Raw genomic sequence first — 25,157 nt, forward strand, 5'->3', positions numbered from 1 at the left:
TGACCACAGTGTAGAGAAGGTGTGTTTTCATTCTCAAATGTAAAGGATTATTTTGGCACTGTGTAACAAACCATAACAATTAGATTCTAGCTATAAATCCATATCTATCTAGATAATATTACAAAGGCATATTTAATAGAGACAAGATTAGATGCATTGAGTTAATTATAATGCAATAATATACCGAGATCTAGATCTAGACTCTAGATTATAGTAGATTACATTTTTTTTTAGCATAGGGCATAGGCATAGGCATGATAATTAATTATAAATAAATAGATCTAGATTTAGACATCTAACTAATAGAACTAAATAATATATCTAATACTATACTAATATTAATAGTGACTATAGACCTACTATTAGTAAGTATTAGTAATATTATATTAGAGATATAAAATATAGACTTCGTTATAATAATACTAGAATCTAGATTATCTAATCTAGAGTCTAGAATAGATTTGGTAATAGTTTACAAATTCTTAATTAGTCTTAATAATAATAATTTAAATAATAGCTGCTAAATTGGCCATTCTTTTTTTTAACTTTATCATCTTGAATCTGTGTTAATAATTATAATTCTAAAACATCTAGGTAGGTATTTACATGTATTCTATATTTTCAAGTTCAAGATTTTAATTTCTATATTATATTTATATATTGAAAAATCTAGATCTTATCATTCAAAGATGTTTGCCTATTTCGATGTAACATTGAGTTAAAACTACAGTGTATTTTTTTATGGGATATTTAAAAATAAGAAACTTACAAAAATGCCAGAAAGCTTCTGTGGAAATTCTGTTTTCTGGGTAAGTGAAAAGAAATGTACCAAAGCTGCTGTAGATGTAGGCCCTAACTTTCTTATGTGTAGATATTAACCTACATTTTTTTTGTAATGTATTTTTAATATATAGATCTGTGTATATATATATATATATATATATATATATATATATATATATATATATATATATATATATATATATATATATATAATCTATGTCAAATTTCGATTGTTTTGCACATATATAAATATACTTATATAGGCATATAAATATAGGCCTAATGATTATACATACATACATATATATATATATATATATATATATATATATATATATATATATATATTATATAAAATAATCTGGACTTTATTATTAAAAGTCTACATATAATACTAATACTACGTGCTCTTTGCTAATAACTGTGTCACACAAACTATATAATATCTAGATAAGTTTATTTATAAGTTAAATCTTTGGCTGCCTTCAAACGATAGAGTGTTGTGTTCTTAGTGTCAGTCTAAAAAGCACATTGGTTCTCTCAGCCCTTTGATATGGTTCTGAGACTTGGTTGCTGTACATAAAGCAACTTATAAGGCTTCTTAAGTAATATTACCAAAGATGATTACACTAAATTATGGGCATATTAGAAAAAGTGTCTTTTTGTGCGTATGGATTGTCACGTGGTCGTTTTTTTTTTCGATTGTCTCCCCTCCGTTCATACCCGCCCGCTGCCATCCCCGTCTTCCTGCGGGAAGTTTAGGCAAAGATGTAGATTATCTTCAACTCTGAAGAAACATCCAAAGCTTGTAAAACAATATACCACACTACATATACCACCATTTTTGTTGTAAATGCTGTTGTTTAGTATGTGGAGACACTGCTGACTGTTCAACAGCTATTCTAGGCAGAACATCTATCCCTTATTGGGAGATGACCATTTAGTATGGCAAATGCAATCAATTTTGGGCCAGCTTAAGAAGTCAACGTAATAGAAGTGCATGTCCAGCCAGTGGCGTAGCTAGGACATCACCATCATTGGGGGGGGGGGGGGGTCACATGAGCAGCGTGTTTAGGTGCTTAGTTAAATGTACATATAGGGTCTCAAGTGGATAAAGATTGTGGCTTGTGGTCACTGATTGAGGCATTTACATTGACAATGGGTTGGTTTGGTAAAATTGATATGACGGTGAAGGCAGGATGAGGCATTCGAATTAAATGAGGGATTTTCCCAATAAAGAACGATCCAGTAGATTTTCTAGTATATACCTATATACTGATATAGGGCTACATTTTTAGAATTCTATACTCAATGACCTGAGATTTTCTCTTTTTCTCCTGATATCGAACGTTTATCTTTTCATTGCGTGTCTGATAAAAGGTTGAACAGTAAGACAATCGCTCATCTTTTACAAACATTTTAGTTGGCATGATACATGAGTTGTCGAACGTTACGTTCATGTTTAACGGAGCTCTCACGAAGGCCGTGAGACACACATTGAGGCCTAAAGAAAAGTCAGGCGAAGAATACAGGCGAAGAAGACATAAAGAAAAATAATTAAAGGGACCCCCTGTGGACATCGACTTTTTCTGCATCAGGTGTGGAAAAATATGTAGGTCGCAATTGGGTTTGCTTGGCCACGTGAAACACTGCACATCCGTAATCTTCGGAATCGAAAATATTGTCATTAATTTTTAACAAGAAAATGGTAAATAATTATAATGCTGCTGGTCAAGCATTGGAGCGTTCGGCCCAACCTTCTATGAACTTCGCACCCCAGGGGGAAAAGCTGTTTTGTTAATTAATTTTACTCCGGCAGAGGCCTGGACTACAGTTCTGGAGACCACCCAGCTTCAAATATTACCCACTTGGTTTTAGCTGTGTACAAATGTTTGATTGGTCTGGTCACATAACATTCTCGTAAACCCTGGCTTACGGACACTATTGAAATCCAACTCAACATCGACCTTGCAGACGTGTTCATTTTTATAATAGCGAAATTCGTTTTGTTGTTAAGAACCTTAGCATCAGCGTGGTCGAGAGGCCAAGTGCGCTTGAACTTGGCTTGGCTTGACTACCTAGAAGTTCGACACCCGACTCGGGCAGGGTTGCGTTTACTGAGCGCCTAAAGGCAGCACGGAAAACCAACTCCTAGATACCCCCCCCCCCCACTGGTCCACAAATGAGATTGGACCAAAAGCGCTCTGAGCATGCTATAAGCATGAAAGTAGCGCTATATAAAAGCTATAATAATAATTTAGAAAGTACTTTTCTACAACAAGCATGGGTAGGAGCCATGGAGTTTGATAGCTTATAATCACATTTGCTAACCACTGTCAGAAAACGTCAACTCAAACTCGATGGCCACATCTCAAGGTGAGAATGCAGTGCTATAACTAGTTGAGCAGACCAGAAGTGACCAAGCTTACATATTGGTCTCAAAAGTGTGTTCCATAGCCTTTGTAAGAGTTCTTCAGTTATCTCAACTAGCAGTTGTTTTCCTCTCTGTCAATTCCTTTCTACTGCGCCATTCACCTACTAATACTCCAAATACCCTAACAGCAGAGGCGTAGTGAGCAAAATTTGCGCCCGAGACAAGTTACTATATTGGCGTCTCTCCCCCCCCCCTCCCATTTTCCATAATAAAAATAATAAGGCTTTTCCTCGAGTCCGAAGATAAGTGAGGAATGCAGTATTTCCCATGGCTAAGCAGCCCCAGCTGTGACCTATATATTTTGCTACAACCTGGGCAAGCATAACCATTGTCCGCAGGTGGCCGATTTAGATTTTCTTTTCGCCGTCTGCGTCTGTCCTCGGCTGCGGATCTTCTTTTGGTCTCAAATGTGTATCCCGCTCTCCATCATGAAAATACGGTGGCAAGACCGCACTACAAACAGCGATGTCCTTGCGAACGCCGGTATGAACAGTATAGAGGGACTTCTGGTCTGACAGTTACGCTGGGCAGGGCACGTATCCCGTATGGGAGACGAACGTATGCCTTAGGCAGACACACGAGACATTTTCCATAAACATCACATAGAAATATAGCTTATAAATAATTAAAAAAAAACAGACTTAATAATAATATAATACAAATTAACATAAGAATGTATTACCTAACTAAAATATCTACAATAATGTTTTTTTTTAGGCGCCCGGTAAATCGTGCCCCCTTGTCCCCCCCCCCCTCACTACGCCTCTACCAAACAGACTAATATAAATTTATAACATGGGCCCTATGTTGATTGAAAAGGTAGTTTTGCGATTGACCTAAGCCAGGAGATCAAAGGGCTTTAGTTTGGTGAAACTGTCAAATCTCATCACATCGTCTGTTGTCAGATGTGACACTGCAGATGTCTCAGTAATGTGACCGTGCTGGTTGGCGCAGTATGGCACTACTTTGTTTTGTCTAAAATGCGATTTTTTTCAATATCTGATTTACGACTATTTCTCTTCAATACGTTTTGTATTCCATGATTTTAAATAAATCCATGAGTTCATCCCAGGGAATATCTTTCTATCTATCTATCTATCTATCTATCTATCTATCTGTCTATCTATCTATCTATCTATCTGTCTATCTATCTGTCTGTCTATCTATCTATCTATCTATCTGTCTATCTATCTATCTATCTATCTATCTATCTATCTATCTATCTGTCTGTCTATCTATCTGTCTATCTATCTATCTATCTATCTATCTATCTATCTATCTATCTATCTATCTGTCTATCTATCTATCTGTCTGTCTCTCTGTCTGTCTGTCTGTCTGTCTGTCCGTCAGTCTGTCTGTCCGTCCGTCCGTCCGTCCGTCCGTCCATCCATCCATCCATCCATCCATCTATCTATCTATCTATCTATCTATCAATCAATCATCAGGTCTGTACACCGTGACAACAAGCTATTGGTCTAAACTGCCCACAGGTTGTGACGTGGCAGGCCAGTGTTGAGGCCCTCTATAAGGAATGGTCTCGGTTTGGGGCCCCTGTCAGCTACAAACAAAGAAGACGAATGATACACGCAAATAAGATGATTAGTTTAAAAAGAAAATCTGTTCGATGTTGTTTGCTATCAGACAGAAGTGATCTCAGGCCAGTGTAAAAGCGCGGGAAATCGGAAAGAGGCATGTTGAGGATAGAAGTGTGTGACAATGTCACCTTGGCGCTATCACGTGTGCTGCGGCTCTGTTTGCAAAATGTTGTACGTGTTTCGGATGTTCCTTCAGATTCTGAAGATAATTACATCCTAGCCCAAACCTCCTGCAGGGTACGAACTCGAGACTTTCGAGACCACCGAACGTTAGTCTAGAGCGCAAAGCACACGACCATCCTAGCTGTGTCTTATCTGTGTAGTGTATTGATATCCACTGTAAACTTCTTCCTCTGAGCTAGCGTAGCCACTGATCGTATGCGAGACCTGTTGGATTCATCGTGCTTGTAAACGCCAACACACAGTATACACTTTTTGTTAGACTTACTTAAGACTTATGTCCTCCCTCAACATTCGGCCACAGGCGACTCTCGCCGCCTTTTCCCAGCTGGTTCTCACGGTTTTAGGTTTTCTAAGAAAGTGCGACATTGTTATTTTTCAAGTTGTTTAGTCCATAAATGCCTTCTCTCTCCCCCTACAATGGACAGAACTGTAACAACGAACGGAACCACTGTCAAAATTACGTGTCTCTGCATATGTTAGAGTGTTTAGAAGATGCTTGCAGTGACGCAGCAAATATCTTGCAGGTTCCGGTACCAAACAGATTTAGATAGACTTGTATAGTTTATAATCTGACTGTGAGTTTAAAGATATGATAATGACAAGTTAAAAATGACTAAGATAAGACAATTTAAAGCAAGTAAACTTTTTATATGTTGGGCTGGGTGGGGGGGGGGAGGTAATTTGTTAAATAGAGAAAGAATGCCCTTTTTATTTATTTATTTTAATTATTGTTTACAGTTTAAAGTATGGCCTAATTTTGTCTGAAATGAACTAAAGGTTTCCAAGCAGAAAATAATATGTTGTATTACTAAGTCCAAAATAGTGTTTTATTTTATTGTCATTCATTTAAACGTTAAAAAATGATACGTTCCTCTATAAGAAGTTTGAAATACCTGGCTAAAAAAACGTATGTTGTTGTTTTTTTTAAAGCATGTAGAATTGTAGATTGTATAAACAGAAAAATAGCAGAAGAAAAGTTATGCATAAGATTATAAGGCAGTGAAAGTAATTATTTTGCATTTAACTGAGCTGAGTGGAACCAGGATGCAGTTGTCTTACTTAGGCTTAGATCCTCTCGCGCCGTTCGGCTCATTGGGTGGCAAGCTGACTACACAAAGATCTGTCATTGGCAATGTCTGAAGCCTCCTTCCACCTGGTGTCCACTGCTCTGAGGACTTCCATGACAGTGTGGCGTCAAGTTATAAGAACTTCACTGTTTGCGCTTTCCTCGTATTGGCCTCCATGTCATCGCAACTCTTGGTATGCGTAGTTCATTTTGTCGTAGAACATGTCCCGCAAACCTCGTGCAACGCTCTTTCACAACCTCACTAAGTGGTCGACTCCCAGTTCGGCTTAGGATTTCATTGTTTGAGACCCGATCTCTAGAACTGAAATTCAGTTATCTAACTAAAACTCCTAAAATGCGGACGTGGCACTCCTATAACTGCTGGTGCAGTGAGTGGTCCAATAATCTCATTGGATATCTTCCTCAGCCTGATTTGTCATGTTGCTGCAGAAGTGACATGTCACTTGAATGATTATTTTCAGAGTTGACAGCCTCTTAACAAATTAACAGATTATACTTAAAATGTACTGTTAATTTTACTGGGACCTTAATGCATTTATGTATTGACTCTACATTTTCCTATCTGGGTGATAGTCCTACACACGGTTACAAAAGTTACTTATTTGGAATTGAAACTGTAATAAATGTCAAGTGGGTTCAGCTGTTCTTTAAAGTAGATTCTATAGCCTACTTTACTACACAAATTAGATGACTTGTGTTCAAAGACAGTAATTTCAGTCAAGGAGGGTTTTCTCTAAATATCAGTCTCGGTCAGTAATGTGCCAACTCCGGCCCGCTTAATGGTTTAACTCTGCCTGTCAACTGTTTGGAAATAATTAACATTTTCCTTCACAATGTAAAAAGGGTTGAACTATTGGACTAATTGAACTATTGGACTAATTGGACTAATTGAACTATTGGACTAATTGAACTATTGGACTAGACTAACTGAACTATTGGACTAACTGAACTATTGGACTAATTGAACTATTGGACCAATTGAACTATTGGACTAATTGAACTATTGGACTAACTGAACTATTGGACTAATGTTGCAAAGTAAAATTTAAATGCTTCACTTCCGCATCGTCTGCTATCTGATATTTGTAAAAGCGCAGTGAACAATGAACTTGCGGTCTATGTCAAGGTCATCTGTTTCTGTGACCCACGGTTAACGAGTTTGTCATGTGGCCAGCACAACGCCCAATAGCATTTACTTTTACCTTTTAAAGCTGGGTGGACTCAAAGGCGCCTTTAAGACTCCGAAATTAAAAATCACAGGCTTTTTACAGGATTAGAACCCGAGACCCTACAGTTCGAAGGCCAAGCGCTTTACCACTCAGCCTCCTAGAACACAATTTGGTGTACGTTAAATGTTAATCAAACAAACGACGGTCGAGTTGGTGTTTCTTTATTTGTTTGTTCTTGTTTGTAAAACACTTCAACTCTAAACAAGCTTGGAAATTGTGAAGACAACTTGAAGTAATTTGATGGTTAGGAGATACTTTCAATTAACCGGGTTACCCACATCAGTCAGTAGATACTTTCAATTAACCGGGTTTACCCACATCAGTCAGTAGATACTTTCAATTAACCGGGTTACCTACATCAGTCAGTAGATACTTTCAATTAACCGGGTTACCCACATCAGTCAGTAGATACTTTCAATTAACCGGGTTACCCACATCAGTCAGTAGATACTTTCAATTAACCGGGTTACCCACATCAGTCAGTAGATACTTTCAATTAACCGGGTTACCAACGTCGATTAGGAGATGCTTTAAATTAACCGGGTCACCCACATCAGTCAGTAGATACTTTCAATTAACCGGGTTACCCACATCAGTCAGTAGATACTTTCAATTAACCGGGTTACCTACATCGGTTAGGAGATGCTTTAAATTAACCGGTTTACCCACATCGGTTAGGAGATGCTTTAAATTAACCGGTTTACCCACATCGGTTAGGAGATGCTTTAAATTAACCGGTTTACCCACATCGGTTAGGAGATGCTTTAAATTAACCGGTTTACCCACATCGGTTAGGAGATGCTTTAAATTAACCGGTTTACCCACATCGGTTAGGAGATGCTTTAAATTAACCGGTTTACCCACATCGGTTAGGAGATGCTTTAAATTAACCAGGTTACCCACATCGGTTAGGAGATGCTTTAAATTAACCGGGTTACCCACATCGTCATGCTAATGCATTAACAAATGACTGCACCTAATACAAAGTACATGTTTAACAAACGAACTTTGAAACTTGAATAAATGGTCAATGCTCATTTAACAAGAATAACAAAATGAATGGATGATGAATAGGCGGCTTTTTATAGGCCTATTATGACAAATCATGCTGCGTTACAGTACCAATAATGTTAGTGTAACATTTGAATCAATAAGACAAATTTGAACGAAATTTTGGTGACCTACTTCAGAATACTCGAACTTTACAGATCTATAAATGCATTAGTTTTTGTTTTTTTTTAAATATTATGGCCCGCCCCAAAAAATGTTTTCTCTCAGTTTTTGGTACGCTTGTTAAAAAAGGTTTGTCCATCACTGGTCTAGGTTTAACGGTTTAACTTGGGATTAAGTGTTGATAAGAATTCTCTTTGTTAACCCTTAAAACGCGTGTGGTAGTTTAGCCTCTATACATCTTAATTGTAACTCCATTTTGTATGCACTAATTGTAAAACTGCTCAGCACTTTCAGGGTTAAATAGGAGGATTCGGTTAGTCACATTTCAATGTTTGAACTCTAGACAGTGAGATTTTTTGGTGGAGTCACATTCCTAGATATGGGTGTAAAGAGCTTACGTTGATCTAGGAATTACCTCCTGTGTTCGCCATTTTGAGTTATGACAAATCTACTATTAGGTGATAGGCCTACTATTGACCTTTAGTGACTTTTTAGCTGAATCCAGTGAATTTGACCAGCCACTTATTCAGACCAAATTATAGAGCAAAGAAAAGATCCTGTTAAATCTGGCTAACTAGAGTCATGAACTAATGGATGTTATTTAATGATCCTCTTATTGACAGCGGCCTCCAGACAGAGGAGTCAGTGAAGCCAATCCTTCATCCTAGCTTTACGATAAATCTTTTCCTGGGTCAAAGGTTCATAAAAGGGATTTATCTCGAACCTTTTTGGACACTTCAAAGTGGTCAGCTGGATCTGCTTGTTATTATAGTTATTAGGATCAAAACCATTTTGTCCAATTAATGGAATTTGACTGTGTTAGAAATACTTCTTTTAACTTTTAACCTATATACCGACCTATATATATATATGCATATTACTATTTTACAGAACATAAGCTTGTTGACAGAGAATAGTTATCCAGAGTTCAGCAGATGTTTTCAGCAAACTGCCTTGACCTTCATCCCATGTGGTTGGCTCTGGCTGACTGCCCCTATCTACATACTCTACCTCAAAAAACACTCCCAGTTCCTGGTACTGCCCAGAACATGGCGGTCAATTATACGTTTGGTAATTGTAGATCTTATTAAATTTTGTTTGGTTCCTTTGGATATCCACATGAAGACAGATTCAACATCATTTTTAAATTTTAGTACTGACTGAAAATGGTTGCGCTTAGCTGCAGTGTCGTAGCTTGGGATTTGGGGATCTGGGAGGCTTGACCTCTTTAGGGGCCTCTTCATTTTGACATCATGACATGAGATAAGGGCATAATATTTAATCTAAAAAAAAAACAAATTTCGAACACTGATTTGCCCCCCCCCCTGAAATTTTCATATTTGGAGCCTCCCAACTATGCCAGTGCTTAGTAGTTGAATATTAATGTGCTGAGTAAAAAAAAAAAGTTTTACTAGTTGAGATTTGTAGCTTTGAATTGAAGAATAACCGTACTCTACTAAGTATTAAACATTGGCTGGTTAAAATCAGCCATGGTTGTTAAGGTTAAAATTGGCTGGTTAAGGTATTAGAAGTTAGCTGTTGGCCAAAGAAACAGGAACAGCTTTCTTCATTTGCTGAATGAAAATTTAGGTTTTGAATGGACCTCAACTTATCAATTACCCCATTATAATCTAGAAATTATATAGTTATCTTATTTTTCTTTCTTTATTGGTTATTTTGTTAAACGGGGTTGGGGGGTTTGGAAGATGGCTCAGATATTTCTATTGAAATTGGTCTTATTTTCACAACTTTTCCATTTTTGTTTTAATCTACAGTTGGTCTTAACTATCAATACACATTATCTTCTGTTTCCTCCCATCAGAGCATTCTTTTTTTAAAACTATTATTATATACTTTTGATTAAAGTTTAATTCAGTCGCCCCCAAAATAGTTTCTAATAAAATAAGAAGTTTAAAAATAAAATTGTTTCTGATGTTTTTTTTTCTTTAATTGAATCATGTAGTAGATTTTATCTTTGGTTTTTCTCAATTTTAGGTACTGGCCTTTACATTGGCACTAGTCAGTGGTTTCCACATGCTTGTCCCCCTTGAAAATGAAGGAAATGATGACAGTTATCCCCCTTCATTTTATGTATCACAATCTGTCTGGTCAGCGTCTTACGTAAGTTGATATATCTTTTATTTCTGTAAATATTTTTTTTAATTTTACAAGTAGATAAGCAATTAAATTGATAGCAGTTTTTAAGTAAATTACACTTTTTCTGCTGGGCATTTAAACTACACTATATCAGATGGAAAAATACTTCTAAAAGTCATCTGACTTCAGGAGGCGCTGTGGCTGAGTGGTTTAGTGCTTTGCTACCTAACCAAGGGTCTTAGGTTTGAATTCTGGTGAAGTCTGGGATTTTAATTTCAGGATCTTTAGGGTGTCTCTGACATTAGTTAGGATAAAGTAAAAGCGGTTGGTCATTGTGCTTGCCACATGACACCCTTGTTAACCATGAGCCCAAGAAACAGATGACTTTTACATCATCTGCTATATAGATTGCAAGGTCTGAAAGGGGAACTTTACTTATATCTGATTTCAAGTAAAAAACTTCAAAACTTATCATGAAAGTCAAATAAAATTTTAATGCCCCTGACAAGATGTCTGTTTGGTTTGAGTCTTTGTCCGGAAATATGAAGGGATTGATTTCATTTACCGTGATGAGTGCTAACATTTACCTATAAGCAACATAAGCTATAACTTAGGGCCCACGTTTGCTTTTGATGGCCTCCTAGAAAATGATTCCACTGATATTTTTTTTTATCCTTTTTAAGAAATAGCAAAGGAATAGTAAATTTTTAATACAAAACATAAATAATGCAGTTATAATGCTTGTTTTATAGATTTTGTATCAATTTTCCCTATTCCTAATCAGAACAAAATTTCAAGGTTTTAGAATTATTCATATGCATGCGTAAGAAAAGGCTAGTGAATGAGAATATTTATGTACAAATGCAATTTTATATTAACTTTTTATCATTTTTGTTTTTTCATTTAATACAGCTTTTTGTGAGTGTCATAATGATTCTGTCTCAGAGGTCTGGTGTGCCATCACCATGTGTTGTCTTCATTTTCTGGGCCTTAAGTTTAGTTAGTTACATCATTCCTACCTACACTCTGGCCATTCAAGAGGTTTGTAAGCATCGTTCAACCTTGTGCTGTGTACATTCTTTGAACTTTCTACACTGTTGAATCAATTTTTTTAAAAATTATTTGGAGTTAACTGAAAATTTTAATCAAATTTCATTTGTGATTTTCTTTTTAAATGAGGTGGGATGTCATAATTTTGTGTCTAGTTTTATATATTTGTGAAGAATAATTAATCAGTTTAATGAGTTATGAGTTTTTGCTGGACTGTCATTCAGTCTTCTTGATGGTCTGGGGTTCATTCCCTGCCTAATGCTATCTCCTGTCATCCTGCTGGAGGTTTGGACTAGGAAGTAGATTAACTTTAACTCTGAAGAAACATTTGAAACATGTCAAATATCTTACAAAAAGTTTTAAAGAAGCATTACAGATAAAAAATGTGCAGACTTTTGAGTGATTCAATATTCTGTTACTGATTTTACTTATGCCTCTGTAGAGAGACTGTATCACTAATTTTTAAACCACCTAGTAGCTTTATCACAATGGCCAGATAAAAAGTGGAAGAAGATATTTGTGGCAGAGTGGGAGACAAAAAAAAAAAGAGAGTTGACTTTTATGTTGAATATATCCAAAAGTAACAAAAAACGTTTTGGAAAGACATTTTATTTTGAACAATTTTATCCAGTTAATCATCTATTTTACTAACATATCCCTCATTTTGCTGTAGAGCTTTCGCTAAAATGAATGCCACCCATTTATTTATTTTTTATTTGGGTCACCGCTTCATAGCTTTTCATAAATTATTGTTTCCAAAAGGTCTACGCAGAAAACTTCTCTCATTTTGCTCTAGTCACGACAACATTTGCTTTAATTGTGTGTGAGTTTCTTATGCAGTGTTTAGGCGACACTCAAGTGTATCTGACAGAGCCAGTCACTAATGGGGTAAGGGTCTCTTTAATTCTTCTTTTTAAACATAACAGCTCTAATTAGCAAATCTTAATATACACATGTACTGCTCATTCAATCTATTCAGTCAAAAAAGCATCATAATTCAAAATTAAATATTCCTTTGTTTCAGGTACCGTGCCCAATGTTCAGATCATCTTTTGTGTCTCGGATAACATTTTCTTGGGTGTTCAGGTAAGTTGAAGTCATTTTGAAATTGATAGTTTGATAAGGCTCTAAAGATATATCATTATATATGCTAGTGCTCTGATTTCACAAGTATAGAAAGTGGAGTAGCCAAAGGTTTCTGACTTTTATTCTGAAATATTAAGTTTTAATTAGCATTATCATCTGCCCTTTTTAGCATTATTACATAACTTTAAAAAAAAAAATGCTTTTTATATAGCTCAACTTCCATGCTAATAGTAAACATAGAGCACTATGGTCCTATCTCTTTTGTGAACCAGTTGGGGGGTGGGGTGTCTGAAAGAAAGTTTTCTGTGCTGCATTCAGGCACTTGGTAAACACAACTCTGCTAGAATCAAGTGTTGAATTCGAGTCCTCTTGATAGGTAGGCAAGCAGTTAAGCCTCTCAGCCACACAGCCTGCTTACTATCCTGTTACTGCCTTGAAACTGCCCACCATTACCTTACTATTGTTTTGCTAAATTGGCCTATGACCAAGTATAATTTGATATGGATTTTGTTTTTATTTAGACATTGACATAATGTAGAAGAAGAATGAAATTTTTTTTTTTTTTTTTTTAAATCTCTTAGATTGGTGTACACAGGCTATAAAAAGACAGTTGTTCTAGCCGACATATTCGATGTTCCTATCCTGATGCAATGCCGCCACAATGTCCCAGATTTCATGGAGGCATGGCTAAAAGAGCTCAAACGAACAAGACCACCCAAAAAGTAAGTGCCACATACAATATAACAGATGTTTTTCATTCATCAAACGATTAAAAAGAAACTTGAAACCCTTATGTTGTTTTCTTTTGTTTCAGAAAAAAATTGGATTTATCTTTTGCCTATAAAAATGGCTCTGGAGGTCTAATAAAGAATGGGAAAACCAAGCGTGATGAGCTGAATGAAAGAAGCAAACTCTTGCCAGAGAAATCGAGCAGTGAGGAAAAACCCAAGGGAGAGAAGCCTTCACTGTACATGGTGTTGGCTAAAGTTTTTTACTTGCCCTTGTTTAAAGCTCAAATAGTTGGCCTTATTGGGGATTTAACAGTATTTCTCAATCCCTTACTACTAGAGTAAGTGACATTTGTGTTCTAATTAGTTTACATTCAAAATATTGTCTGTTGCTTGTATAATCACTGTCATTTTACTATTTCATAGTGTTAAAAAAAAAATTTTACTTATGAATTTTAAAATTAAAGCCCTTAAGACCTATGTAATTTTTGCCAAATGATAAACTAACTCTTTGTGTGTATGTGTATATTTATATATTTATAATGTAAAAATATAATGTAAATTTCCTTTTCTTGAAAATCTCTAGAGTTTAAAAAGGACTAATCTGATCCTCTATACTGTAGCACGTTAACAACAATTTGTTGGAATATATTTTCTCTTGATAATGCCTGAATGCAATAGTTTTACAAAGCTAGGGTACAAGAATTTTTATAACATTTCATTGATGAAAAGAGTATTGAAATTATTGCTAAAAAAAAACTAAACAAAACAAAAATTTTTTAATATCACTATTTTATGTTTGTAAACTGGTATTAAAGTACTTGCCTATTTGTTAACATGGAACTATTGTTTTATAAATTCATTATAAACCCATAAACTCATTCCATATGCTAGGACAAATTTGTACTAGTGCTATTAGAGCTATTAGAATGGGTTGCCTGAGTTAGCCAGGAAAACCAGTGACTTGGCATAATTTAAGTCATTGGTTAATATGAATTACGTGTAGGACGTAATCATCTTCTTTTTTTGAAGTAACGTCTGTATTATATAAGATAAGATAAGATGCAGGTGATAATTGTTTTCCCTTTATCTCTAGATAAGATGCAGGTGATAATTGTTTCCCCTTTATCTCTTTATCTCTAAAGTCAGATCATTGCTTATGTTGAGAACAAGTCCCAGTACCCTGTGTGGCAAGGCTATGTCTTGGCTTGCTCCTTCTTCGCCATCTCATTCCTGAGCTCCCTTATGAACAACTATCGCTTCTATCACTGCAACAACATCGGCATGGAAGTGAAAACTGTCTTGACTGCTGCTGTATACAAGAAGGTAAAACTACTTTCATAGTTACAAAGCTTATATCAACTCATTCTGTCTGTCTGTCTGGCCAAAAGTTTGTACACGTTATTTCTCCGACACCCAATATCTGATCAAACTGAAATTTTGCTCAATTATTTCCTTTACCTGGCAACACAAGAATCAATAAAAAAAAATTAACCAATTAGTTAATTAACTATTGGTAATAAATTACTTTGTTTGGTATCTTAAACAAAGGAAAGAAATAGTACTTGGCTGAAATGGTGCTATATGCTGAATTAGTCCCTTTTATAGATTGCCATTACAATTTAATTATATGACTGATCCAAACGAGTTGATACACATTGCTTTTTTTAAAAGTATTTGTTATATTTGGCTTGTCTCATTTTTGTCTTCTTTGTGTGACCAGCTTCTTGCTGGCTGATCTGTTGACTCTTGCACAATACTTACTTGCTTAGTCCTGTCTACCCCCAGGTCTGAATGTCTTTCTTCATCTGCTCTCATGTTGTTCCAATCTTCTTTTCTGCATTGCTGACTGACTTCTTCCAGGTTTTTTTTTGAGGGATGCTCAATATCCTCTTTTCCTGTAAATTCCAGTCAAGTGCCTGCCTTGCAACATTGATAGTTGTTTTTCACAAGTTGTGACCTATCCAGCTCCATTTTTGCTTTTCAGTGTTGTGGGCTATTGGTTTCTGCTTCCACTGCTTCTCATAAGTTGACAGTAGATAGCTTTATGGCCACCTAATTCCCAGTTTCCAGCTTAGGCCGCTGTTGGCAAATTGTCTGGAGTTTCTTGCACAATGTGTATTACAATTAAATGGCATAAAGTGGTTTTCTTCTGACATACACATTCAAAGTCTCTGAAATGTGGCATATTTGTATTATTTTCCCAACACACACACACACACATTTGGATTTTCTAAGAAGGTGCAAAGTTTGAATTCTCTTCCCTGCATTAAAAAAAATGTGTCACAACTAATAGAAGCACTGTTAAAATTGTGTGTCTGCATAGGTTAGCATGTTTCAAATAGGTTTGCACTGATAACATTATGGCTTGACTGACAGAATGAGCTGTTCAATAAGGGCCTACAATGGCTAACCATAAAAAAAATTTATCCTAATATTTCATCGTCTTTCTTTCATGTCTGTTATATTCATCCATCCCAGTGGTGCCCTGGTCTGCTTTTGGAATCCTTCCATTCTGATCTCTATGGAACTTTTTGTCTCCATTACCCAAAGCTGTAGATATGCCTCTACATCGTAAATTGTGTTTATGGTAAGCCTTTGGGTCACCTTCCTTTTGTACTCTGACTTCTTTTTTATTTCCGACTCAAAAGGTGGTTCTTCATACAATTGATATATATCATGGTTAGTGCATGTCCTTGACCCATGACTTCTTTTTTATTTCCGACTCAAAAGGTGGTTCCTCATACAATTGATATATATCATGGTTAGTGCATGTCCTTGTCCCAGTTTCCTCTTCTATAGATTTTTCTAAGTATTTTCCGTTCCCAAAGTAGATTATCAGTTGTCTATGTCAGTGTCCAGGTGTCACTGCATACATGGCTACTGGTCTTATCATGGTTTATAATGTCTCTTATAGACCCTCCCAAAAAGTACTATAATTCTTGACACTTTCTTGAAATATTCTCTTCAAATATTGTTTTGTTCTGGCCAGTGTATTTGCTTGCACAACTTTTTTTATTTTTTTTTATATTTCCCCTCTTCTAGTCATTGACAATGAATGCAGACTCCAGAAGAAAGTTCACTGTTGGAACAATAGTAAACTTGATGGCCGTCGACTGTCCCAGGTTTCAAGACTTGACCACGCAGCTTTTTGTGTTGATCTCCTGGCCGATCCAGATCTCCATAGCTTTCTATATGCTGTATGAGACGCTTGGCATAGCATTCATTGCAGGTACATTATCAATCTAATTTCTAAAGGCGCGCTGTAAAATATCATTATAACACACATTGAAATGTTGGTTCTTTTAGGTAAAAATAAGCAAAAGCATTAAAATTATTCAATATATTTGAGTTGGCATTGAACAAAATAAACATAAAACATAATCGAGGAGAATAATAACTGATAAAACTAGTGACTTGGTGAAAAGTGATATAAGATGAACCTTTTTTTTTTTAACATTCTTTGAAAATGTTTTGATTTTTTTTGTCAACATTGGCCTACTTGTTTCCATATCAAAATTCCCCAGTTATTTTTTTTTTCTCAAATAAAGACTTTTGACAACCAAAAAATAACATCTGATATATGATATTGATAGGAAGTGTCTGTTTGTTTTGTAAAATGTTTTACATGTTTCGGATGTTCCTTCAGAGTTGAAGATAGTTACTTCCTAGTCCAAACCTCCCGCAGGACGATGGGGGATGGGAGCGGGCAGGGTTGGAACCCGGGACCATCGATAAATCTGAACGACAGTCCAGCGTGCAAACTGCACGACCAGGCAGCCATCCTGTCTGTAAGATATATGTAATGTTTTCTATGATTGCAATACAAAAATGTGACCTACTTCTTCAAGTATTGCTATCACTCTATCATTACACTGAATTATTTCCCTTTCCATGTATTCTAAGAATCTCATTTTGTCTGTGTCTGCTCTCAGGTTCGGTTGATTGGACGAAGCTTAAATAAATTTACTGAGTGGTATTAAAGTCACCTAATCATCCTCCTGTTGTCTTGTTCTAATGTAGCTTAGCTCACACTTGCACTGCTGATCACTGCTATCAATAATATCCAAATGGTCAACTTCGTTTTCTTCTTGTCAAAGGCATTGTAGTTTTATCTCTGTTGATCCCCACCAATACCAAGCTGTCCACCATATCCAGACGAGCTCAAGCTAAACAAATTATTTACAAAGATCAACGAATCAAACTGTTCAATGAGATTCTGAATGGAGTCAAGGTAAGAAACATCACTGAATACAAATGTTTTTTGTTTTTTTTTATATATTAATTATTCCAGAATCAACCAGGAAAAGCAATGTCTTAGTAGATATTAAAAGGCATGATGAGTTTAACAGATAGGTATGCATACCACATTATTATAATATTCTTTGAAGGAATATTTCTAAATTGTAAGATAAAGATTAGTAGGTTTACAATCATTTATCTGTATTTAAAAGTTTATAAATATGTAACTCTAACTTATTTGTTGATTTTTTGCAAACTTTGTCAAAATTTTATTGTTGTTATTATTTTATTGTTGCTACTGTTGTTGAACATCAAATTGATTTACTTTCACCCTAAAGGTGTTGAAACTCTATGCTTGGGAAGAATCCTTCAGGAACAAAATCCTGGGTTTCAGACATCAAGAAATTATTCAGTTGAGAAAAGCAGCCATTTATCAATCTGTTCAAACTTTGTGTTGGCTCTTGGCTCCGATATTGGTGAGTCTTGAGTTATAAATGTAATATATACAAAGTAGAAAGTAAGGCGTATGTATGTGTGTCCAGAATAAAAATCTAAACCTTTTGACCAATATCGCTAAAACTTTGCATAAATGTTCCTTAGATCATGGCAGAGACTGTAGTGTTTGTTTAATGTCCCTGACATAACTTTAGGGCCCTAAAATTAGAAAATAATAACATTATTGTATCTCTATTAAAGAATGAAACTTTTTAACTAATCGGGTAAATTTGTTTTCACATTATTTTATATAGGATATGAATATTTCAGCAGAATGGGTAAACTCATTTTCACAATCTACTTTTATTTTTGTTGCAAAATTATAAAAAAAACGTGAAGGATACATGCTCCAAGTTTGACAGATCTAAATTCAGTACAGTATATCAGTAATACCTAAACAAAGGCCTGCAGCCAGCTAGTGAAATATAAATATTTTGATTTGATTCAATAGTTTTTATTAATATTGTTCTGTGTACTAAAGAAATAAAATAAATTATGGTTTTTATATAGCGCTACTTTCATGTTTATTGCATGGTCAAATCTCATTTGTGGACCAGCGGGTGGATGGGGGTATCTGGAAGGTGGTTTTTCATGCTTCCTTTAGGCGCTCAGTAAACACAACTCTGATTGAGTCAGGTGTCAAACCACGAGCCCTCTTCATAGGTAGCCAACCCAAGCCAAGTTAGAGTGCACTTGGCCTCTCGACCACGCTATAAGTAGTTATTACATTAGAACAGGCTGAAATTGTGAGTATATAACCTTTGTGTAAGCAGCAGATGTTCTATAAATATGAAGCTTATAAATATCTTCTATACAGAATAATATGAGGCATTATTTGAAAACTAAAAAATATATTGACTGTCTGAAGTGTTTACCAGATGGCCAGGCATTCATTCTGTGTTTAAAACCTGATAAAGTTGGATTGTGCTTTTGGTTGCCTATATTTCTGGCTTTGCCTTGATGTGATTTTCTTAAGCTGTACAACAAGCTGCTATAAGCAGCACAGTGTCTGAATTGGAAGGTTTCAGATTTGATAAAGATCTGGGTTTTCACTAGAGGCTTGAAATTGTTCCTTAGCCCACCCATCTCTAATAAATATCTTACATTGGTAGGTTTCAGATTTGATAATTTGGGTTATTGCTTAAAATTTTTCTCTAGTTCACCCATCTCTAATAATAGAGACAATTGTATTTGCCCATGTAACGTATTAGCTATGAAAACAAATGTTCTCTATTGAGCCCTATTGAGGTTAAAGAATTTTTAGATTTGCTCATCAGTCATTAAGTATACTGTCTTTGTTGTCTGTATATATGTGTTTATGTATTATACCTATTTCAGGTCACAGCATGTACGTTTATTGCTTATGTTCTGATCACTGACAACTCCCTCACTCCCAGCAAAGCATTTGTGGCCATGAACTTGTTCAACACAATACGTCAACCAATGAACACGCTGCCTATGTTGATCTCTCAAATGATCCTGGTTAGTCTTGATTATGTTTAGAATAGTTATGAACTTTTTAAGACTACAGTGCAATCTATGGCTCAATGTTTTACAATACAGTATGTATAACAGGACTGTTATTATTACTTTTTAATAATATTATCTAATAATAATTTACAGTTCTATTATTCTAATCTCATCTTATCTTATAAATTATAGATGTTCCTTCAAAAGAGAAGATAATTATGTTCTAAGCTAACATGCTACAGTCTTAACAAAATTCAAATGAAATTACTCGTAAAAGAACTTACATTATAGTAAAAAAAAAAAAACATAAAACAACTTAATCTACAAAATTATTTTGAGACTTTATACTTTCTCTTTAAAACTCTTTTCAAACTGTCTTCTCTTAAGTGTCATGTCTCTATGGAGAGACTCAGAGAGTATTTATCTGGGGAGGACCTGGAAGAGAAGAAGTCACCTGGAAGCTCTAAGGGTAAGGTTCTATTACATTTATAACAAAAAAAAATGTTCAACTATAGATAAACTTGAAATATTTGAAAGTTTGCTTTTTCTTTTATTGTTATGCCTCCGCTGTAATCATAATTAGATTGTAATTAGTATTTTTTTTTTTTTTGCCTGCTACTTAAGAATTTCCCATTGTGATGAAGAATTGCACTTACAGCTGGGACAGATCAATGCCACCAGTTTTAAAAAAGTAAGTATAGTCAAAAATTATGAAGTCAGTGACTTTTATCATCTAATTTCTTTCATTTGACAATTACATTTTTTTATAAATCAGATATTAGACTGATTTGAAACTGTGATCACTGAAAAAGTTATTTTCAAAATCCTTTATGTTGTCAACCTTGCTTGCAATATACAAATTAACCATCTATAGCGCACATTGGTATAATACACTTTAGCTCATGCATTCAAACTTTATGAAAGAAGCTATACATAGTCTCAGTAAAATTTGACTGCCCAGAAGATGGAAATGATCAGATGTACACTGCAAGGGAGTCTGTCCAAGATCAATCGTTGTACTAGTCCTCAACACTAACCTGCGACATGGCAACATATGGGCAGTGGAGACCAATAGATAGCTGCCACATCACTGGTCTGTGTTCAGGCCTACTATGATAGTTGGTCTTGGTCTGTCTCATGGAATTTGCTCTTATGAGGATTGACTGAATATTATATACATTGGTGTTAACTCCAAAGCTTGAAATTAATTTTGATAATCATACACTACTGGAAAATTGAAAAAAAATTTTACAGTGAAACAATATATTGATAATTATTTTTAACAGTATATCAGTCAAAATTCCGCAAGGCCAACTGGTCGCTGTAGTTGGCCAGGTAGGAGTAGGGAAGTCATCTTTGTTATCAGCATTTCTTGGAGAGATGGAAACAGATGAAGGCCTGTGTAGTGTACAGGTAAGTCTGATTATTTAACGTTTGAAACATCTATAGCATTTTTCATTGGCAAATCCACTATGGATCTTCTCATAGAAATTAGAGGAAAAATTTGGCATTAATGATGCTTGGAACGATGTCATCACAGTAGTCTCCCCTCTCATTGCCCCAGATGTGTCCTCAAGGAAGGGCAAGTTCCATACAATTTGGATTAGCAACATCGCAGGTTCTGCCAGGGTGTATCACTCTTTTCTGTTCTCCCTGGACCCTAAATACGAGCCCCATGTGACGGCCAGGAATTGAACTGGTTGTCAGAGACATTGTGCCATTAAAAACTTATTACGTAGTGGCTTGCTTATCTCCACTTCTAGCAACAAATAAACCTTTGAAACATAGAGGAAAGATTATTTGCTGTTCTTATCTTCTTCTTATATAATACAGACGTTACTTCAAAAAAGAAGATGATTACATCCTATGCGTCATGCATTTAGTCATGCATATTAACCAATGACTTAAATTCTGCCAAGTCACTGGTTTTCCTAGCTAGCTCAGGCAACCCATTCCATGCTCTAATAGCACTAGGGAAGAAGGAGTATTTGTACAAATTTGTCCTAGCATATGGGACGAGGAATGTGCCGTTATCTTTGTGTCTTTCAGAGTATTTTATTAAATTTTGTTTTTGTATTTGAAGATTATGGTTCAGTGTTTTATGTATAATTGGTAGTTTACTTTTGAGTCTTCTATCCTGAAGGCTTTCTAAATTTAGTGATTTTACTAATGGTGTTACTCTAGTCAAATGTGAATATTTGTTAGTTATGAGTCTCACTGCTCTATTTTGTGTTTGTTCCAGTTTCTTAATGTTTTCTTGAGTTGAGGGGTCCCAAACGGAGGATGCATATTGTATTATTGGCCTAACCAAGGTTAAATAACATTTTAGTTTTATGTTCTTATTTGATTTCTAGAAATTTCTTTTAATGCTCTCTTGTTTACATGTGAGTTAGATTATTTCAACTTAAGTTTTCTAACGTAGTCTTAGGTGGGGGAAGTGCATTATACTATTATCTAATTTAATATCCTACATTGATACTAAATGTATTTGGCTACTTCTGTCTCAAGAGACAAAGGATTTGCCATGAATGCTTTGATGTGTCCATACTTAAATAAAGGAATCATGTGTTACCCATGCGGCACAACATGGCCTAAATTGTGCCGATGTGCCTAAAATCAAAATCAATCAATCACTGTTACCCATGCGTCATGATTCCTAATCTCTCTCAACCTTGCCGCTGGGATCTCAGTTGTTCCTGTGTCTTGGACAAGATCACAATGTCTTCAATCCTGAAAATTAAGGATTGATGCAGAGTTTCACAATGGTCATGCAAACCAAGTAGCGACCTATATATTTTTTTCAACCTATAATTTAATTAATAATTTTGTTTCTTCTCTTCCAGGGATCAATTGCTTATGTCCCCCAACAAGCCTGGATTCAGAACATGACCCTCAGAGCCAATGTACTTTTTGAGAAACCAATGGATAAGAAATATTACCAAAAAGTTATTCATGCTTGTGCCCTTGAACCAGATATTGAACTTTTACCTGGTGGAGAATTAACAGAAATTGGAGAAAAAGTAATTAATCAATGTTTTTGTATATTTTTATATTGCGCATGTTTAATATTAGACATTCAGCATGTAGGTAATGTGTTAGTGGGCAATTTTATATGTTTGCTCCCATCAGTAGAACAATGCACAGTTTAAACCAGATTAAGTATCAACTATTTGTAGCGTGTTTTTCAGAAGCTTATCTAAATCCATGTATTCATTTCCAACTCTACAGAGCTTTTAAATATATATAGTACTGTCCAATATTGGCCATGGTAACTAATTAGCTTGCCATGGTAATTAATTGGCTGGCCATGGTAACTAATTGGCTGGCCATGGTAACTAATTGGATGGCCATTGTAACTAATTTCTAAAGCATTGAGCTCTCAAGTTCAAACCTGGTGAAGGCTGGGATTTTGAATTCAGGATTTCAGGATTTTTTTTAGATTCCTTTGAGTCCACTTAATACTAATGGGAAACTGACATTTATTGGGGAAAGGAAATGTCTTTGTGCTGGCTACATTAACCATCTTTACGTCTGCTCCATAGATCTCACGTTCTGAAAGGGAATTTTTTTTTTAATTCATAGTTCCTATTGAACATAACATCCTTGCAATAATTATAGATAGAATTTATACTTTTTCACCTATAAGCTAAACAAAAAATTATTTTTTTCTTTAGGGCATTAATTTGTCAGGGGGTCAGAAGCAAAGAATTAGTCTCGCTCGAGCTGTTTACCATAAGGCAGATATTTACTTGTTAGACGATCCGCTCAGTGCCGTGGATGCTCACGTTGGGAAACACATTTTTGAAAAAGTTCTCGGCCCTAAAGGAGTGATCCGAAAAAAAGTAAGTTATGTTTTTACTGTTATGATAAGAAGTTATGTTATACTGATGTTTTTGTTAGAACGCACTTTTAAAAAAAAATAATAAAATCAAAGTATTTTATTATGTAAATGACATAATGTTGCCTGAGCTTCTGTTTTTATTAATTTTACTTTCTACCCACTTTTCCCTAGACAAGAATTCTCGTGACTCATGGCATTCATTGGTTGCCATTGGTGGACTCAATCATAGTCATGGATCAAGGGCAGATAACGGAGTCTGGGACCTACCAAGAGTTAATGAGTCATGATGGGCCATTTGCCAACTTTGTTAGGACTTACTTAATGGAACATGAGGATGAAGAGCTAAATGACCCAGAGGGTAAGATACTGTTTCCTAAACATGACCGAGAAACTTTTTTTTTTCTTCCTAGTAGCTTTGAGAATTTTAACCTCCACCTTTGTTCCTAACAGTTCAGAAGTTAAAAGAACAAATGATAGAACAAGTTTCAGCTGTAACTTCAGATGAAGAACATACGTCTGTTCGACTTAGAAGGTATGGAACCTTGTCTATATGGAACTTATTAATATTCATCTGGAAGTTATCTAGAATTTATTGATATTAAGTTTGAAGGTATCTTGTATTACATGTCGCAGTGCAACACAAGCAAAACTTTAAAGTTCAATCCATATTCAAAGTAACATCTTAAAAATGACATTAAAACATTGATACACCAAAAATCTTTGAATCACAATCTATTTTTGGGTAAAACTTCCCATTGAAGGCCCATATTGAAGAATGTTACGCAAGTGGCAGCGCCGCGCTGACCATTGCTAAGGTAATCAGTTCAGAAGGTTACTACCGGCTTGACAGTGTCTGTAGTATCATGTAATAGTTCGTGATAGATCTAGTCATTCTCAAATAACTTGAAAACTCTGGATCTATATTATGTAAAATAAAATATTGTAAAAGGCTATAAAAAAAAATATGAGAATGAATTAATCTTTATTTTTTTTTTTTGTTTTTGTTTTTGAGGCTAAACAAATGTATGGTTTCCTATAAATGCCTATATAGGCCTATATATGGGTCATATTTATATATTTTTGCTGACACAATTTTTTTTTCATTTGTAATGTTTTATAGATCTAAATTATTATTTTGGCATGGCATTTTATCTTTAGATATTAATATATTTTTAAAAACTTATGCTTTGCTTATTATTATCCTGTTAAAATGATTCAATTGGAGAGTCATTTGTTAAAAAAAAAATGAGGGCGGAAAAACTATAGGGGCCTTTGATGGGAAGTTTTACCAGCTATGTATATATAAACAGAGATACAGAGAGAGATGATTTAATAGACCATTTTCATATTATTTTTTGTAGATCTATGTCAGAGCAAAAAGAGCGACAGATTTCCAGAAGTACTTCTATGAAGTTAACTCAAAGTTCTGTTCGATCTGGCACAGAAAGCAATCTTGTGAAGAAACCCAATGCTGGTGGAGCAAGAGGTGGCCATCAGCTGATTGAGGAGGAGAGAACTGAGAAAGGAAAGGTCGGCGGTGTTGTTTGTTTAAGCGACATTTTTATCTCATAGCTTGTAAATGTTCCTCTTGATTAATTTTATCTAAAGACTGCTGGTTCAACCCTTACATTTCTTGTATTCAATGGCCAGTAATACAAACCTTT

At 35.2% G+C, this 25,157-nt stretch overlaps 1 protein-coding gene across 4 annotated transcripts in view; it reads left to right on the forward strand.

Moving 5' to 3' along the window:
- Positions 1-25,157, forward strand: part of LOC106053410 (multidrug resistance-associated protein 1-like) — a 37,238-nt gene continuing 12,081 nt past the window's right edge. For 2 of the 4 annotated variants that reach the window (XM_013208955.2, XM_013208957.2), the window contains exons 1-22: positions 2-62; positions 674-809; positions 9,376-9,555; positions 10,480-10,605; positions 11,494-11,622; positions 12,394-12,519; positions 12,656-12,717; positions 13,299-13,439; positions 13,532-13,786; positions 14,591-14,771; positions 16,491-16,677; positions 17,546-17,679; positions 18,026-18,163; positions 19,521-19,664; positions 20,040-20,121; positions 20,277-20,343; positions 20,939-21,065; positions 22,496-22,672; positions 23,327-23,494; positions 23,665-23,851; positions 23,944-24,025; positions 24,855-25,023. In XM_013208955.2, the coding sequence (XP_013064409.2) occupies positions 774-809; positions 9,376-9,555; positions 10,480-10,605; positions 11,494-11,622; positions 12,394-12,519; positions 12,656-12,717; positions 13,299-13,439; positions 13,532-13,786; positions 14,591-14,771; positions 16,491-16,677; positions 17,546-17,679; positions 18,026-18,163; positions 19,521-19,664; positions 20,040-20,121; positions 20,277-20,343; positions 20,939-21,065; positions 22,496-22,672; positions 23,327-23,494; positions 23,665-23,851; positions 23,944-24,025; positions 24,855-25,023 (2,898 nt within the window). In that variant the 5' untranslated portion in view covers positions 2-62; positions 674-773. Of the gene's footprint in view, positions 63-673; positions 810-9,375; positions 9,556-10,479; positions 10,606-11,493; positions 11,623-12,393; positions 12,520-12,655; positions 12,718-13,298; positions 13,440-13,531; positions 13,787-14,590; positions 14,772-16,490; positions 16,678-17,545; positions 17,680-18,025; positions 18,164-19,520; positions 19,665-20,039; positions 20,122-20,276; positions 20,344-20,938; positions 21,066-22,495; positions 22,673-23,326; positions 23,495-23,664; positions 23,852-23,943; positions 24,026-24,854; positions 25,024-25,157 lie in introns of all 4 variants that reach the window. The other 2 variants (XM_056018829.1, XM_056018828.1) reach the window with 2 other exon arrangements.

The sequence above is a fragment of the Biomphalaria glabrata genome, chromosome 2 (genome assembly GCF_947242115.1).
Source record: "Biomphalaria glabrata chromosome 2, xgBioGlab47.1, whole genome shotgun sequence".
Lineage (NCBI taxonomy): Eukaryota > Metazoa > Mollusca > Gastropoda > Planorbidae > Biomphalaria > Biomphalaria glabrata.